The sequence below is a fragment of the Camellia sinensis genome, chromosome 8, assembly GCF_055761805.1.
Source record: "Camellia sinensis isolate YWXY chromosome 8, ASM5576180v1, whole genome shotgun sequence".
Classification (NCBI taxonomy): domain Eukaryota; kingdom Viridiplantae; phylum Streptophyta; class Magnoliopsida; order Ericales; family Theaceae; genus Camellia; species Camellia sinensis.
Genome location: NC_138968.1, coordinates 46,579,182 through 46,598,547, shown reverse-complemented (window position 1 = coordinate 46,598,547; position 19,366 = coordinate 46,579,182). Strand labels below are relative to the sequence as shown.

The 19,366-nt window shown below is 35.4% G+C and overlaps 2 protein-coding genes across 2 annotated transcripts; both read left to right on the top strand.

The window, feature by feature from the left end:
- The first annotated feature begins 3,089 nt into the window (after window positions 1-3,089).
- Window positions 3,090-6,475, top strand: LOC114318050 (peroxidase 4). Its single transcript, XM_028264910.2, has 4 exons — window positions 3,090-3,502; window positions 4,820-5,011; window positions 5,151-5,316; window positions 5,866-6,475. The coding sequence occupies exons 1-4, from the start codon at window positions 3,287-3,289 to the stop codon at window positions 6,255-6,257; spliced, it is 966 nt and encodes a 321-aa protein (XP_028120711.2). The 5' UTR covers window positions 3,090-3,286; the 3' UTR covers window positions 6,258-6,475.
- A 2,503-nt stretch (window positions 6,476-8,978) lies between these two features.
- On the top strand, window positions 8,979-10,796 carry LOC145797737 (uncharacterized). The gene has a single exon (XM_082885150.1). The coding sequence runs from the start codon at window positions 8,979-8,981 to the stop codon at window positions 10,794-10,796; it is 1,818 nt and encodes a 605-aa protein (XP_082741276.1).
- The last annotated feature ends 8,570 nt before the right edge of the window (window positions 10,797-19,366 follow it).

The following is a 19,366-nucleotide window of genomic DNA, read 5'->3' as shown; positions in this document are numbered from 1 at the left end:
TTCCAAATCATCAAAATAATGCAAAGATGGCATGCTACACATGCACATACTCAAGGCCAACAAGCCCAAATACAAAAGAGCTATATAATGCATGCTAAAATCAACCCAAATACTTATGGACAGACCTAGAACATGGCAAAATAAGCACATAATCTTCACAAGACTAAGCCTAAAACATGCTCCAACAAAGGCTAACAACCTAAGGCACATTAAGGCATAAACAAGGCATTACATGGCAACTATGCTAAACATGCATGGAGTTCCAAAACCAACTTGAAATCATGTTATATTATGGATATATAAGCATGAAAAACAAACCAAACATGCTCAACACACACTCAAGCATAGGCTTCCTTAGGAGGCCAAAATATGCCCTTTTCAAGGACAACAAGGAGAGGGGGTGGCCCTCTCCTTCTTGGGACTTCAAAGCATCATCTTCACCACTGAAATCCCTCAAGATTTCAGTGGTGAAGAGACCTCAACACCAAAATCCCGGAGCTAGCACAAAATGGCTCAAAATGAGGCCTTTTGAGGCCTAAGGGTGGTCAACACCCCTCAAACAACAAAACACTCTTAATAAACAATAAAGAGGGCTTAAAAATAGAACTTTTTTATGTTATACAATAATCACAAAAATAGTTCTAAGATAGGTATAAAATCAATGCAAAAAAGGGGAAAAAAAAGACTAGTTTCTCACCCTTGATGCCTTCTTCAACAAAGATGCTCCAATGGCCTCCTTGAGCTTGAATCCAAGACCAAAACTTCAAAACACACTCTTTAGAACCTCAGCTCCTAGAGGAAGGTGAAACACTAGGTGTTTGTGTGCAATAGTGAGACACAAAACACCTAGTGTGCAAAATGAGAGGGAAAGAGAGATAGGTGAGTGTATCTAACCCTAACCCTAGAAAACCAGAGCTCTCCTCTGTATTTTCCTCTCTCTAAAATGTAAAAAGCCTCTTCTTTGCCTTAGAGAGAGTTCCTCTCTATATGCCTCTTGTAAAGCTTACAAGACAAGCTTTGCAAGAGGGAGATCCCTCCATACACGTGTATGGAGGGGAGCAAAATCAATACAGCTGTCCTAAAATATCTACAAAAGCAGATGAACAGCAATCGGCCGGCAAAAAATGCCATCTTGGCCAAACAAAGTGCCGACCGGCACAAAAAAGTGCTGACCGGCAACAAATAGTGCCGACCGGCAAACTAAATTGCCGGTGGCAGCAAAAACCAGCCGGTGGCATCTAGCCACTGCCGGTGATGGGTGGGGATGGTCTACAAGCCCCAACCTGCCTCTCAAAGGCAAGATGCAAGTGTTTGGTGCAAAACCAGACACTAAACGGTCGAGTTCGGGGATCCTGAGGCGGGGCGCGCGAGCCGAGACCTCCGGGAACTCCAAACGAACACAAACATGGATAATCACCGAGTGTTCAAACGGTGACGTCCAAGTCTTGAGGACGGTCAAAAATGGGGTGTCTACACTTTCGTAATTCCTATGTTATTTCCGTATAACCCTAATTCTATACTTATAAATAGACGAGAGGGCGCTTCTTTTAGGTTAAGAAGGAGTTGTATTTTTTTGATCATAGTGAAAACTGCAACAGCCGTGGACCTAGCCCAATTCTGGCATAAACCACGTAAATTCTTGTGTTCTTGTGTATGTAATTTATTTGATTCGTTTTTCTTTTTTATTTGTTATTTCGTATCTCACCAATCTTAGTTAGGAAGGGTCAATTTCTAACAATATCTTGTTCCAATGATTTAAATTTATTTTTTAAGTTATGTTGACAAAATACCAAGTGAAAATTATTTATGTGCCCAAAATGAGAGACATAAAGAAAGAGAGTTTTCCAAAATTTGGGCAATGCTATACTCTAGCTATAATTTTGAAAAATTCTAAGAGATAATATTTTTTTAAAACATATTAAATTTAAATTTGGTACGAATTTTAACAAGCAATAAATGAGTGAACATTACGCTCTTCTTTAATTAGTTTTTGTAGTGAGATTAATTGTTTTGAACTTCACTCAAACTAATGAATTTTAATACAATAACCAATTAAAAAAAATTAATAAAAAGGGCTATTGACCCAATTGTTAAGTCTGAACAAACAAGGTTTCCCTAGGCGTCGGTGGCTATGGTCTGAATCAAAATTAAATATGCATATCTACTTCAAAATTAAATATGCACATCTACTTCCTTTTACCCAGCAGAGAGAGTTTCACGTGAAAAGTCAAAAGCTCTAACTTTTTCTTTTTTTTTTTTTTTTTTTTTGACTTGTGCAGCAAACTTCACTTTATGCCTTTATTCTCATGATCTCTTTAGTCTTCACTTAATCATAATTATGATCAAGTTGCTTTATTGGGTTCCTTTTTTGACAATTATTAGCCATGCCACACTCTTTTGAAACACATGTTTTCAAAACAAAAATACGCCTATCTACCTCTAGTTTATCTTTTATATCAAGGTAATCAATTCAAAATAATCAATAATTCTATCCCATGAGGCCTTTGGTCAAGTAAGTATAAAATATAAGAATAAAATTTTGTATATCTGATCATCTCAAACCCTATTTCAATAAGACTATGATTTTAAATATTAGTTGATACATGTTGATATGGTCTATTCACAATTAATACAGTCAGTTCAGTTGCTATAAAGCTCTTTTGTTCAGGTAATGATTTAAAAAATTTATGATTACGACATTCGATTTTTGATATGTATCACTTAATACTTATGATACTATTACACTACAGTCAATATCGATACGTCTTCCTATATCAGTATTTAAAAGGTAAATCATGAGAAATTCTATAATATAAATCTAAAAAGGGGTGTGTACCATAAATGTCTCAGTTACGACCTTTATGATATTTGATTATGACTCATTGTGGTGTTCGTTATGATTTGATTATGACTCTTTGTAGTGTTTGTTATGATTTAATTATGATCTATTGTGATTGTGTTGGTTATGACTCACTATGATATTAGTTATGATTTCATTATAATATATTTTTGTTATTTTAGTTATAATTGATTTTTTTTTTTTTGTTGTTGTTGTTATATCTGTGTTTGATTACAACATAACCTGCACCAAGAACGTTTATATTTACTATTTTTTTCTTCCAAATATAGAAATGCCATGCAAGGGAGTCTTTGACTTAGGTAACCTGCCCAGGCCGGCACCTTGAGATATCGCTCTCAAAGCTTTCTATATATACTTCCACTTTTTTTGCACCATTCTTCACAACAACACTATTCTCAGTCCTTTCTCAACTTCTAATACATAACAATGGATTCATCTTCTTCTTTCAAAGCCATTGTGACTTTGGCTTTCCTTTTTATTTTCATGGGAAGCTCTTCAGCTCAACTTTCACCAACTTTCTATTCCTATTCTTGTCCCGATCTTTTTCCCACTGTGAAATCTGTAGTGCAATCTGCAATATCAAATGAAGCCCGGATGGGCGCTTCTCTTCTTCGATTGTTCTTCCATGACTGCTTTGTTAATGTAATTCTCTACTTGCATTTTCACTTCCCAGTACCTTTCTAGTTTTACAAGTGACCTCGACATACCGTTTCTATTATATTTTGTTTCTATCTCAATTTGTGTAATAAGTAGTGTGTTTAAGGTATTACTACGTCTTCAGCTTGTGGTGGGGTTGTTTCGAAAATTTCTATTTCGTGGAATGCCACGATTTGGGAGTTTTTTTATTTTTTTTTTATTTTTATAAATATTCTATAAAAAAAAATAGAGAATTGACGTAATTTTCAAATTATTTGGAAAATGAACTTGTTTTTTTAAATTACATTTTGAAAATACAATTTTAAATTGAAATTGCACTTTTAACATGCAAATTGCATGTTAAAAGTGCAATTTCATAATGACATGAATTTCACTTAGATATATTGCATTTTTAAAATGTGATTTCAAGTTGAAAATACATGTTGAAAATGAAATTTTTAATTTAAAATTATGTTTTTAAAATACGATTTAAAAAAGTAAGTTAATTTTTCAAATAGTTTAAAAAGTGAGTTAATTCCCTAAATTATTTTTTTTATTAAAAAAAAAAAATCCCCTCCGCGATTTGGGCCAGCATTAAAAGGAGGTTTTGTCTTTAGTAATTTTTTTCTTAAAATATGATATATATATATATATATATATATAACTTTTAGGCGTTTCTAGACGAGAATGCCTTTAAAAAATAAAATAAATAAACAAATAAATTATATGATACAAAAATGAGAGATTTGGTAATAATCCACTCATAATAAAATTTTAATGTATTAAAGACAAGTACACAAGTGTTTTCTTGAAAAGTCTAACAAATATCACTATTATTAAAATATTAAATTTTAAAATAATATAACTTTTGACGTAAATATCGATTTTTAATAAAATTAATATTTTTAAAATTCTTTCATCAAGATCTATCAAATAAGATGTATGTTGACTATGAAATTCTTTTCTTTTCTTTTTTCAAATTATTACCGTTGTAATTGATGTAAATAGTAATAGTAACATGTTACTCTGTTTGACAATTAGTGTATTTGACAATAACATGTTATTATGTTTGACAGTTCTAACAATGTTATCCAAGAAAGAAAAAAAAAAAGATATTCTCAATTATGTATTTTTTTTTTAGGGGGTTTATGAAAAAAAAATAAATTAGGTTGTCATTTTCATCAAACAAGGATACAATGAAGGGGTTTTGACTAAATTTTCCTACAAAAGTATCTTTCAATTTATTTTTTTTAGTTTTTTTTAATTTTTTTTATGTCCATAACTATCTGTACAACTTGTTTAATTTCTCGTCGACATTTTCAGGGTTGCGATGGATCAATCCTTCTTGATGACACATCTACGTTCATAGGGGAGAAGAGGGCAGCTCCAAACTTTAATTCTGTTAGGGGTTTTGATGTTGTTGACAATATAAAATCTGCAGTGGAAAATGTATGCCCTGGCATAGTCTCATGTGCTGATGTGTTGGCCATTGCTTCCAGAGACTCTGTTGTTATTGTAAGTACTAATTTTCAAACCATCAAAATCGCATCTTCATATCCAATCAAGTTCTTACAATTATGTTGGTGATCTTTCTTTTTCATTGAGGTTTACCGTCCGTAAGCATTTGTTTCTTTCAATTCAATCTCTGTTGTAGCTTGGAGGGCCTGACTGGAATGTAAAACTGGGAAGAAGAGATGCTAGGACAGCGAGCCAGGGTGCTGCCAATAGCAGCATTCCTCCTCCGACTTCTAACCTTACTGCCCTTGTCTCTAGTTTCAATGCTGTTGGCCTTTCCACCAAGGACGTGGTTACTCTATCTGGTTTACTCTACCGACCTTACTATAACATTTATTTTCATTTAATAATGTTGCAGAACAAGAAAAATTGGACAACTAGAAAATGACCAAAAGATTGAAGTGTGTGAACTAAATTCATTGTGACCTATAACAATCTAAATTTATTTTCGGACCACATTATTGCCCTTTCTAAAATTATTTTCTGATCACTTTGTAGGCTATTTTTTCTACTCACTTGCATTTCCCTTTTTCATTTCATTTTTATCCAAATATTTAAACATTGTAGCACCTATTAATGGCAAACGATCGCAAGAGTGAACATTTTGAAACAACATTAATGCAAATTTTTTCCTTTTATTACGTCCAAATTCGAGATGGAAAACAAAATTCTTCCAAAACTTCTTTACAGAATTTCCACCACCAGATGTTGCATTGGCATTATTGTAAAGTGATAACCTACATCCCATCCATATCATTTTGTATAGTTTTTTCTTTTTTATGTTTTTCCGTTTGTATAGGCAAACTCATTCTAAAATATTTTTTCTACTTTGTTGTATGGCCTTACGAAAACAGGTGCTCACACAATTGGACAAGCAAGATGCACCTCCTTCAGAGCACGCATATATAATGAAACCAACATAGACAGTTCATTTGCTCAAACAAGGCGAGGCAACTGCCCGAGCACCTCTGGCTCAGGAGACAACAATTTGGCACCTCTTGATCTTCAAACCCCAACAGCTTTTGACAACAACTACTATAGAGACCTTGTCAACCAGAGAGGGCTCCTTCACTCTGATCAACAACTTTTCAATGGTGGATCAACCGACTCAATTGTGCAGACATATAGCAGCAGCCAAAGCACCTTCAACTTTGATTTTGTAGCGGCCATGATCAAGATGGGTGATATTAGCCCCCTCACCGGATCAAATGGAGAGATAAGGAAGAACTGTAGGAAGATTAATTAAAGGGCATGTTCATACGTATGAGCTTGAATTATTATTAAAGTGGTTGTTGACCTATTCTCATGATAGGGATGTTTGTTTTGATATAGTAAGTTTTGGTGCCTTGTGTGGGTATCAAGGCACTTGCCATGTCAAAGAATGCGTGCTTAGTTTAGTCTACAAGTGGACTTGATTGGACTTTCATATTTTTCCATAAATAAAATATTTAATAAGTTTTTGAACATTTGGTATTGCGAAGCGATTTTGTGATCCTTGATCTTACCAGCGATTGGGCCTCCTCATGATTTATCTTTTAGGTCCAGTGAGAGCTTGAATTGAGCCTTGATCTCACTATGAGAGCTTGAATTTGGGCCCATGTTGTAATTCCTATAATTCTAACAATTTCGTAGCATTCTTCTATCCATCGGACTAATTAAACATAGCCCAATTTTAATAAGTCTTTGTGATTGTGTTTGACGTTTAAATTTAGACCTCATTTGACAATATTACTTTTTAGTTTAAAAGTTAAAAAGTCATTAAAAAAATTAAAAAATCAACAACTTATACCATAAAGTCAAAGATTCATTTTCTCTCTATTCACTACAACAAAAATAGTCTTTAGAGACGAAAACTAATGACGAATTTTTTTTTTTGTCACGAAATACGTATCTTTTAATGAGGAAAATCATATTTCGTCTCCAAATGTACCATTTTTGGAGACAAAAATAAAATTTCGTCACCAATCTAAATCATAATAAAAAAAATTAGGTGACGAAATTATTTTTCGTCATTATTTATATTTTTTTTGTCACCAAATATTTTCCCGTTAATATTTTGGAAGGGTGCCAAAATATTGAGACTTTTGGTGACGAAAAAATTTGTCACAAATTATAAAATTATTAATGACAAATATATTTTTGTCACCAATAATTTTTAATATTTTAATATCATTTAGTGACAAAACGATTTTTGTGGTCAATATTTTTATCTTTGATGAGGAAATAATTTTGTCACCAATAAATAATTTAGTCACTAAATATTTTAGAGGGAAATAAAAATGTTTTGGCGCCTCAAACACACCCAATAATTTATCGGTTCAGACCTATTTCTCACTCACACACACACACACAGACGACGCCGCTGCTCATTCTCCTCATCGATTCAGGCACAGATTCAGCGCCGATCGGCTCACTCTCCTCACCGCCGTCACCCTCTCCTCACCGCCGCTGATCTGTTATCTTCTCCTTGCCTCATCGCCCCTCGCTGCTGTGCCGATCTAGCGTCTCCTTCCCTTGCCGATCTCATCTCCTCTTCTCACCGCCGGTGATCTGTTAGTCTCTCTCTCTCTCGTTGCTCTTTTCTCTTGATGCTCCCTGTTTTTATCTTTTCTTTTGCTACTCTGTCTTCTGTATACATGATATTGTTATAGATATAATATATATATATATATATATATATCCTACTCTATTTTATTTATAATTAGATTCTGAATATAATTAGATTCTGAATATGAACTTTATAATTTGATTAAGATATGAACCTTGTAATTTGATTAAGATACTGTGAAAGTAAATTAAAGTATTGTTTCTGGAGGGGAAAGATTTAGGTTTAATTTCTCCATCCTAATTCTTTCTTTAGTTACTTTTTTGTATACTTTCTGATTGTAATTCGAATCGGAGTTTTGGTAATGACTGAACATTTAAGATTTGTATGATTATGAACCACATGAGAAGAAAAAGACCTTTGCTGTTCAAGTAGTTATTTGAATTGCATGACATATGATGCATTCCATTTACCCCAATGTTGAAGTTATTGACACAGTCATGATTTTCTTTTTTATTATAAATTGGGATGTAAGATTTTGAGATTAAGTAATTATCTTTTTAGTAATAAAATTCAGAGAAATATATAAAATATTATTCTTGTTTTCTTTGTGTTTTTCGTTCATTTCATACGCATCTCTACATCAGTTATAGAGTGCCTAATTTGTCATGAAATGCATTTGAAACTTAGGGATATAAGAGGCTAAGTGGAAAATAGTACAAGCTTGGATCATATAATCCCAAGGAGATGGATGGACGCCAATATATATACTATACATCATGTGCCATTATATATATATTTTTTAATGATTTGTTGAATATAACTTAATAGTTGAATATAACTCAATGTATATATAATATACATCATGTGTCATTATTATTATTTTTTAATGATTTATTGAATATAACTCAATAGTTGAATGTAACTCAATGTATACACACAGATTCAAGTGCTATTATTTTTTTTTTTAATGATTTGTTGAATATAACTCAATAGTTGAATATAACTCAATGTATACACACAGATTCATGTGCCATTATTTTTTTTTAATGATTTGTTGAATATAACTCAATAGTTAAATATAACTCAATGTATACACACAGATTCATGTGCCATTATTTTTTATTTTTAATGATTTGTTGAATATAACTCAATGTATAATATACATCATGTGCGATTATTTTTTTTTTTTAACGATTTGTTGTTCATGGTGGTGTTAGAATGTTAAAATTAATAATGACCATTTTTGTTAGTTTTTATTCCTTACTTGCATATAACATTAGAACTTGTATAAGAATCTTCATTAAAGATCTGGACATATATTTGGTGAAGTTGTTATTGAATTTTTCAATTTAATTAGTTCATAAATACACAAGTCTACATTATACTATATTGTTCCTAATCTTTCATTTGTGATCAGACATGGATAAAAGTTGGATTGCCCTAGGTAGGACGGCTAATGGAAGGATGAGTAAACCATATAATGATGGGGTCAAGTTATTTCTTCAATTTGCAATGGGGGTTTTAGACCATAATGGTAATCTGTTGTGCCCATGTATGAAGTGTGTGAATGTTTGTAGACAAAATCTTCAAAATGTGGAAATTCATTTGCTCCAATATGGGATTATGCAAACTTACACTGTATGGCACCAGCACGGGGAACCCCGTGTTTCAAACGAGGCTTACCATGATGATGAGATGCAACTTGATGGTGATGAAATTGTAGGTGGTATTGACGCCTTAGTAGAAGATCGAATAAGAGGGGAATCGACTGATACAACCCAAGGGGAGGAAGTGAGAACTTTTGATCAATTGTTGACTGATGCCAAGCGTGAGCTGTTCCCAAATTGTACAAATTATACTTTGTTAAAGTTTGTGATTGAGGTGCTTAATATGAAGGTAACAAATCATTGGAGCAATAAGTCAGTTGATATGATGCTAGAGTTTTTAAGTAGACTTTTACCGAAAGAAAATTTGGTTCCAAAGTCAACTTATGAAGCTAAGAAAATACTACGTGACTTGGGCTTGTCATATGAGCTCATTCATGCTTGCATAAATGATTGTGTATTATTTTGGAAGGAGAATGCAACACTAGATAAATGTCCGACTTGTAAGACATCTAGATACAAGATCAATCGTGGAAGGGGTAAGAAGATCCCTCATAAAGTATTGCGGTACTTCCCTTTGACACCAAGGTTGAAAAGATTGTACATGTCAAGGAAGAGTGCTGAGGACATGAGATGGTACAAAGACAAACGATTGGACGACGAGATATTGAGGCATTCTGCTGACAGTGATGAGTGGAAGGAATTTGATGCACAACATCCCGAGTTTGCCTTGGAGCCTCGAAATGTAAGGCTAGGGTTGGCCGTTGATGGGTTTAACCCTTTTGGGAACATGAACAACTCTTATAGTTTGTGGCCCGTCATACTCATTCCATACAACTTGCCACCTTGGTTGGTTATGAAGGATCCATTTTCTTTGATGTCATTACTTATTCCTGGAGAATCGCAACCAGGGATTGATATTGACGTCTACATGCGACCATTGGTAGATGAGTTGAATGATTTATGGACAAATGGTGCATTGACTTACAACGCCTCCACCAATGAGACTTTTCGAATGCATGCAGCTTTGTTGTGGACAATACGTGATTGGCCTGCATTTGGTGACATATCTGGGTGGAGAACAAAGGGTCATTATTCTTGTTACACTTGCAATGATGAACCGTATTTTCAATCTCTGAGAAGTAAGACGGGGTACACTAACCATCGATGTTACTTGCCTGAGAACCACCCAGAAAGGCGAAAGAGTAGGGCTTACAATGGTAAGATTGAGAAACAGAAGAGATCTTTGGAGTTGCCGGCGGAAAAGATACAAGACCAGTTGGACAACGTGACAGATGTCATATATGGAAAGCATCCAAGTAATAGAAAAAGGCCCCGTCAAGCACCTAATTGGACAAAGGTAAGCATCTTGTATGAGTTACCCTATTGGAAGAAGCGAAAACTTCGACACAATATTGATGTCATGCATGTGGAGAAAAATTTTAGTGAAAATGTTTTCGGAACTATGTTAGGCATTGATGGAAAGAACAAGGACACAGAGAAAGCACGATTAGACTTGGAAGATATGGATATAAGGAAAGAGCTATGGCTAACACAACGACCCGATGGATCATATGTCAAGCCTCGAGCAATCTTTTCATTGACACCTGCAGAGAGGGAGGGTTTCTTTTAATTTTTAAAAACTGTCAAGTATCCAGATGGGTATGCGGCAAACATATCCAAATCAGTGAATGCAAGAAATGGTAGACTAACAGGCCTAAAAAGCCACGACTGCCATGTACTAATACAAAGAATTCTTCCCATTGGAATGCGTGGTTACGTGGATAAAGAAATTAGCACAACACTTTTTGAGTTAGGCAATTTCTTCCAAGACTTATGCTCTAGGACACTAAGGCGGAGCGAACTAGAGAAATTAGAGGAATGTATAATACACATTTTATGCAAGCTTGAAAAGATCTTTCCTCCAGCCTTCTTCGATGTGATGATCCACTTGGCTATTCATTTGCCTCGTGAGGCTATTCTTGGAGGACCCGTACAATATCGATGGATGTACCCAATTGAAAGGTATTTTTACACTTATACTTGTAAATGAGATTTACGTAAGTGTGTCACATATGTAATTATACTCCTAATTCGTTCTCTCTTGAAGGTTTATGGGAGCATTAAAAAAATATGTGACCAACCGAGCTCGACCAGAAGGTTCAATTGCCGAGGCTTACATTGTCAAAGAGTGCATTACTTTTTGTTCAATGTATGTTGATGGGATTGAAACCGTGCATAATCGACCAGAACGGAATGAAGATCGCGGTGAACGTCAACAAGGGTTAACAGTATTCACAGAAACTGCACGTCCAATTGGTCTAATCACACGAGATGCTGAAATGTCTCAAGAAATTCGTGATATTGCTCATTGGTTTGTGTTGTACAATAGCCCGGAGATTAAAAAGTATTTGGAGTATGTGTTTCATTGAATTATGTTTATGCTTAGCTTTTTTATTTGTCGAACTACGTAGTAATCACTTTTTTTTTTTTTTTTTTTTTTTGAGTAGGGAACACAAAAATCTATTACAAACTCAAGCTAGACATGACATAACCCACATACAACGACAAGAATTTCCCAAGTGGTTCAAAGAGAGGGTAAAATATTTATAATTCTTCAACATTTACAACTTCAACAAAATTAAATTTTTATAAAATGTCGTCATTCATAAATTATTTACTTATTGTTTGTTACATGTAATTGTAGATAAATACATTGAGAATGGAAGAGTCATTAGAGGCAACTGATGAATTGTGGTCATTAGCAAATGGTCCTAATTTGCTAGTGAAAGAGTACTCAGGTTGCATAATCAATAGTAGCCGGTTCCATACTCGAGATCTAGACAACCGTCGTACGAGTCAGAATAGTGGTGTGCTTACACACGGGGATCATGAAGGAAAATTGCATGACTTTTACGGTCACTTGTGCAAGGTTTTGGAATTTGACTACATATGTGGCAAAAAGGTTGTTTTGTTCCAGTGTGAATGGTACAACACCGGTAACGCTGGTAGAAACATAACAATACGACTTGATACATATTGCACAAGCATTGACGTCACAAGTCGGTGGTACCAATCTGACCCATTTATCCTACCTAGTCAAGCTAAGCAAGTCTTCTATCTGAATGATACCAAATTGGGTGAGCCTTGGAATGTCGTACAAAGGGTGCAACATAGGGGTGTCTTTGATGTTCTAGACACTAGTGATGGAGAATTATTGGATCCTTTAGAAAATAATGATGTGTTCCAACAAGAAAACATTACTAATGTTGTTCCAATTGACGTTGACCCAATTGTTCGATACTGTAGGGATGATGTTGAATTCAATGTTATTTCGGAAGTAGGGTCATCAAATGCGATAATGGAAGAGAATAGAGATGATGAAAGAGATGAAGAACATAACATTCCTAATGTTGATATGGATCCTGATATGGATTATGATATGTAATTTTTAGTAGATCACTTTATTTTCGAACATATATTATTAATTAATGTAATTTTTATTTTATATGATTATGTTACTTTCTTTTTCTTCTTTTATGTAATGGTGAATGATAACATTGTCTATATTTTTCAATTAAAGTTGAATTATGTTATATAGTTGTAGAAATGGTCCGAGGCAAAAAACAATGGCTGAAACCAGGTGATTTGAGAACCAAGAAGCTAACAGAATACGAGAAACAAAGAAATAAGCGAATCAAGGAGAATTGTGAGGTAATGAATAATCTTGGAGTGAAGAATATTACAAATTCTTTAGGGAGTGTGGTTCAGCCCAAATGTGCAACTGCAAGGGAAAAGGGAATTAGGGTTGAGGTAGATGATGATGTTGAGTATAACCCTTCAGAGAGTGAGGATGACAACGATGATGAGTCATTGGGTTCCTTTGACCGCGAGGTATTATACACATTTTATATTTGTGAGTGAACATGTCTTTTACTTTTTACATTTCTTCTTCACATATCTTACACATCATATCTTTTATAAAATATATTTTAACTGTTTTAAATCTCGTTTTCACTGTTTGATTATGTTCTTTCAGGAACAACAGATGGCACCAGGACTTCGTTTACGGTCTCATTCAAGGCCATTACCTCCCACCCCAGAGGAAATGATGGATCCCCCAAGTGAAGAGGCCGGTACCCAACCCTTACCAGCTCATAATGTGCAACCTGAGGACGAGGTGACTGCGTCTACCATCGTTGGTAAGTTTGCAAAGTTGTTTTTAAGGTTTAACTTGCATTTGTTTACTTACTAACTCAATTAATATTATATCCTTACAGCATCACATGACAGACGTGGTCGTGGCCTGACACGTGGCATACAGGCCCATCGCATTGTCGAGAAGGATGGGAAGATGTTAGTTCCTATACCTGAACAGTTTCGTGCACCAGTAGGAGACAACGCCTCCAAGCTAGTCTCCAAAATTGGTATAGAGGTTCGAACGCAGTTACCAGACCTGAGTGTTCGTAGGTGGAAGAAGGTGAATGTTGCTGATAAGGAGCCGATGATCCAACGCTTAGCGGTAATTATTGACAAACTCTTTTCATGTTTAGGCTTTGTTTCTTTGTAATTTTTAATTTTTTTTCATTTTGCAGGATCAGTTTGATCTACAAGGCAATCAGACTGATGTAGCAAAGGCTTTAGACACACAGTTTGGTCGACGATTGAGTGGTTTCACCAATAAGTTGCACAAACAATACAAGCAACTTAAGGATGCAAGAGGGGAGGATTACGCGAGAAGCCACCCACCTACAAGAGTTACTCTCAATCAGTGGACATCTCTAATTGACAAGTCGAATAGTCAAAAATTCAAGGTAAAATGTTTTATGTATGTTAATTGTCAAAAATTAAGTTTTTTCTTACTAATGTTATCTTTTCTTGTTTGTATTGGTGTTTCAATTGTGTAGGAACAATCACTAGCTAATGTGAATAATAGGATGCAAATGAAAACAAAACATCGATGTGGATCAAAATCAATCCCGGTCAGGGTACACAGCTCGGTGCGTTCTACACATTTATTTTATTGGATTAGTAGGCTTTGTTATTTAAATCATTGAATTAACATTGACAAACAAATGAAGTAGATAATTGCAAATGGAAAAGTGCCCGATTTAGCAGAATTTTACAAGTCCATCCACTACAATTCGGACACGCATGAATGGATTTCATCGGAGAGCCAAGTTAATTATGTATGTACAAGGCAATGCCTTTCAATTTTGATAATATTATTTATTTTGCTATGTAGGGTAGAATAACTTATACTTTGATTTATTTCAAATTAATAGGACAACCTGATACAGCCGCAAGCAGAACACCTCTCGCAGACTAGTGCGATCCCCTTGACCCCAGAGGAGTTGTCAGTGAAGGTGCTTCAGCCAAGGCCAGGTTATGTAAAAGGACTCGGTATGAGGCCTTCTTTTTTTGTGAATACAACTGTTGCACCTGCTGAAAATAGTGACCATGTTCAATGCCTCGAGCTGCAAATAACACAACAAAAAGAACAAATTGCAAGGTTTGAAAAGTCAGAGAAGAAACAAAGCAAGAAGATACAAAGTATCATCGAGTGTTTGAGACAGAAAGGTATCACGGGAAATTTTGAGAGTGGGGAAAGTTCAGATTCTGATTAACAAGCTTCTTGGTTAGTATATTATATTTCTATGCTAATTTAGTAGAAATTTCTCCTTCAACTAAGATAGTGAACTATGCACGTAAAAGCCCGAGAAACATCACAAACACTGAAATATGTACGTGGCTCCCAATTAGGAAACTACTTTGACATTTGCACTATTCCAACATGTAGGCATGAAACTAAGTAGAAAACTATTCCAACATGTACGCATGGAACTAGTTGAAAAAATATGCAACAACCACAAGACGGCCCGGGAAACACCTCAAAGACCTCGGGACGGACCAATGTGAGTTGTGGAAACTTACGGAACTAGCACGGGACTTTCGGTTTGAAAACTAAGTTCAAAAATGCACTTTTCCACACTTAAGCCTGAAAATAGGCATTCGGGGGCCAAAATCGTGCAACAACCATGAAACGGCCCGGAAACACCTCAAACACCTCGGGACGGACCAATGTGAGTTGTGAAAACTTACGGAATTAGCACGGGACTCCCGGTTTGAAAACTAAGTCCAAAAATGCACTTTTTCACACTTAAGCTTGAAAATAGGCCTTCGGGGGCGAAAATCGTGCAACCGCCACGAGACGGCCCGGAAAACACCTTAAACACCTCGGGATGGACCAATGTGAGTTGTGGAAACTTACGGAACTAGCACGGGACTCCCAGTTTGAAAACTAAGTCCAAAAATGCACTTTTCCACAGTTAAGCTTCAAAAATAGGCCTTCGGTGGCCAAAATCGTGCAACAGCCACGAGACTGCCCGGGAAACACCTCAAAAACCTCGGGATGGACCAATGTGAGTTGTGGAAACTTACGGAACTAGCACGGGACTCCCGGTTTGAAAACTAATTCCAAAAATGCACTTTTTCACACTTAAGCTTGAAAATAGGCCTTCGGGGGCGAAAATCGTGCAACCGCCACGAGACGGCCCGGGAAACACCTTAAACACCTCGGGATGGACCAATGTGAGTTGTGGAAACTTACGGAACTAGCACGGGACTCCCGGTTTGAAAACTAAGTCCAAAAATGCACTTTTCCACAGTTAAGCTTCAAAAATAGGCCTTCGGGGGCCAAAATCGTGCAACAGCCACGAGACTGCCCGGGAAACAACTCAAACACCTCGAGATTGACAAATGTGAGTTGTGGAAACTTACGAAACTAGCACGGGACTCGCGGTTTGAAAACTAAGTCCAAAAATGCACTTTTCCACAGTTAAGCTTCAAAAATAGGCCTTCGGGGGCCAAAATCGTGCAACCGCCATGAGACGGCCCGGGAAACACCTTAAACACCTCGGGATGGACCAATGTGAGTTGTGGAAACTTACGGAACTAGCACGGGACTCCCGGTTTGAAAACTAAGTCCAAAAATGCACTTTTCCACAGTTAAGCTTCAAAAATAGGCCTTCGGGGGCCAAAATCGTGCAACAGCCATGAGACTGCCCGGGAAACACCTCAAACACTTCGGGATTGACCAATGTGAGTTGTGGAAACTTATGGAACTAGCACGGGACTCCCGGTTTGAAAACTAAGTCCAAAAATGCACTTTTTCACAGTTAAGCTTGAAAATAGGCCTTCGGGGGCGAAAATCATGCAACCGCCACGAGACGGCCCGGGAAACACCTTAAACACCTTGGGATGGACCAATGTGAGTTGTGGAAACTTACGGAACTAGCACGGGACTCCCGGTTTGAAAACTAAGTCCAAAAATGAACTTTTCCACAGTTAAGCTTCAAAAATAGGCCTTCGGGGGCCAAAATCGTGCAACAGCCACGAGACTGCCCGGGAAACACCTCAAACACCTCGGGATTGACCAATGTGAGTTGTGGAAACTTACGGAACTAGCACGGGACTCTCGGTTTGAAAACTAAGTCCAAAAATGCACTTTTTCACACTTAAGCTTGAAAATAGGCCTTCGGGGGCGAAAATTGTGCAACAGCTACGAAACGGCCTGGGAAACACCTCAAACACCTCGGGATGGACCAATGTGAGTTGTGGAAACTTACGGAACTAGCACGGGACTCCCGGTTTGAAAACTAAGTCTAAAAATGCATGTTAAATTGTATATGTTATAGATAAGATAATAATTGTCTAACTTTTTTTTCTTTTTTTTTTTTTTTCATTTTTTTGCAGATTCGAGATTTGATATGGACGTGTTTGGTAATTTGGAGGGCCAATGGTAGCTCATTTTGTGTTTTTGTTCATATTACCTTACATGTATTTTGGTTGTGTTGTAAATTTTATATTTTTGTTAGTATTAAGGGGCATGTTTGGTAATTCGCCCTTGATATTTTATTTTTGTTGATATTAGTAGACATATTTTTTGTTGGATATTAGGAGATGTGTTTGGTAATCTGCATATGGTTGATATTATATTTTTGTGGATATTAGTAAACGTTTTTGTGGATATTAGGAGACATGTTTATAATGCGCATGCAATTCATGTTGTATTTTAGTGGATAGAGCTAAAATTCGATTGTGATGTTTATGAAAATGAACAGATTTTTGTATTGATTTGTAATAGATATTTTATTGAACAGGTTATTGAAATGCGCAGGGAATTGTTACTGAAAAGAAAAAATTTCGGAAGAAAATAGTACCCCCATTTTCAAAATTTTTAATTTTTATTAGTGACGAAATAAAAAATGTTGCTATAAGTTTTCAAAAAACATGACGAATAATTTTGTCACTAATGATATAGTACGAAACAAATAATTTCATCACATTTGCTGAATATTTCGTCGCTAAATTGAAATATTTGGTGACAAAATGTTTTTTGTCATTGAATAATTTTCTTTTTTGCTCATTTTAGTGACGAATTTTTTTGTCACCTTAATCTATATCATTGGTGAGGAAAATTTTGGTCACAAAAATATATTTGGTGACGAAATATTTCGTCGTAAAAAACAATTAAAATAAAATATTATTTACTTTTGGTGACGAAATTGGTGTTTTAGAGGACGAAAAATTCAACATTTGGAGACGAAACATTTCGTCGCCAAAAATGAAAAATAGGTGACGAAACTGTTTTTCGTCACCAGGTACTTTTTGTGACGACGTATAGGCCACGAACGTGGTGACAAATTTTTTTCGTCACAGATCACTTTAGTGACGAAATTTTGATGTTTGGAGACAAAATCAGTCTGTCACCAAAGACCTTTTTTGTTGTAGTGATTTTTTCACATCTTTTCATAAAAAACTAAAAAGTCATCCCAAATATACTAGTTTTTTTTACATCATATTTTAACCAAAAAACTAAACAATTACTTAAAAAAATCTGTTCCTAAATGAAGCCTTACTATAAACTGAAGCAAAAAAGGGTCACTTACTTGGGATCAACCAAGCTTAACACTCATGTTTGAGATCCAGAATTCACTTTCTATATACTCCTCCCCATCCCTCGACTCCAACAAAAAATATATATATATATATATATATATATTTTATCCTTACTCAATTATTTATTTTCTACTAAAATATATTGAATTGTTATTTTCATCAAATAAGAGTCTAACAGAAGAGTTTTGACTAAATTTCCCTTTAAAATAATCCATGGCGCTCATATTCTAGAAATATCTAACAATTTTTGCAAATGATTAGAGTGTTGGGATGGCTCACCCACGGGCTCAACAAGAGTACTATGGGTTGGTTTGGCATGTTATAAAAAAGGTAAGAAGTCAAAAATTTATTAAAAAAATAAAAAAATTATCACTATTCACAAATTAAAAATATAAAAAAAATTAATTTACACAAAAAAAAGTACAATTCAACTTTACACAGGTGATGGTACTGAAGTGATGGGGAAAATTACATACATACACTGTGATGGTACAAATTACAAATTAGATATATATATTCATTAAGTTGGAGGGTACTGTTGGACCCGTGGGGGCCCACTACGGGTTTCATTTCGATAATCTGAACCATTTAATGTGTAGAACTCGTCGAGTACTATATGCTTGTAAAAAATTACGTTGATCGGATATGGATAGCTATGTGATCAAATCAGATTTTTTTCAGCCGTTTATTTTTCACCATCCATTTTTTTTATACAAAACTGTTTTGATCACATAGCTATCAATATCCGATCAACGTGATGTTGTATAAGCATATAATACTCGACGAGTTCTACACATTGATCGGTTTGAATTATCGAAACGGGACTCGTGGTGGGCCTCCACGGGCTCAACAGTACCCGTGAAGCCTCATGTTATATATACATATATATATATGTTTTGAAGTTATCACTATTTGCAAGGCAATCCGTACTGTCCTTCAATCAGCATTGTCACTAAGTTTAAGACAATGTAATTTTGTTATTTTATTCAATATTTTAATACACGTTTTTTCGCAAAAAGACAAAAAATTATCTCAAACACACATTTTTTTTTGTTTACTTTTCTCACCAAAAAATCAAAAAATAAACTTATTTAAAACATCTTAAACAACCCCTAAGTCTTATATTGCTTGGTAAAATTTGTGTCAAGTGATTTTTGAGTGAGTTGTAGATCTCTATTGTGCAATGCGTTTTAAAGTTGTGTGGGTTTAGCTAGGGGTGCAAAAATGGCCCGCAGTCTGAGA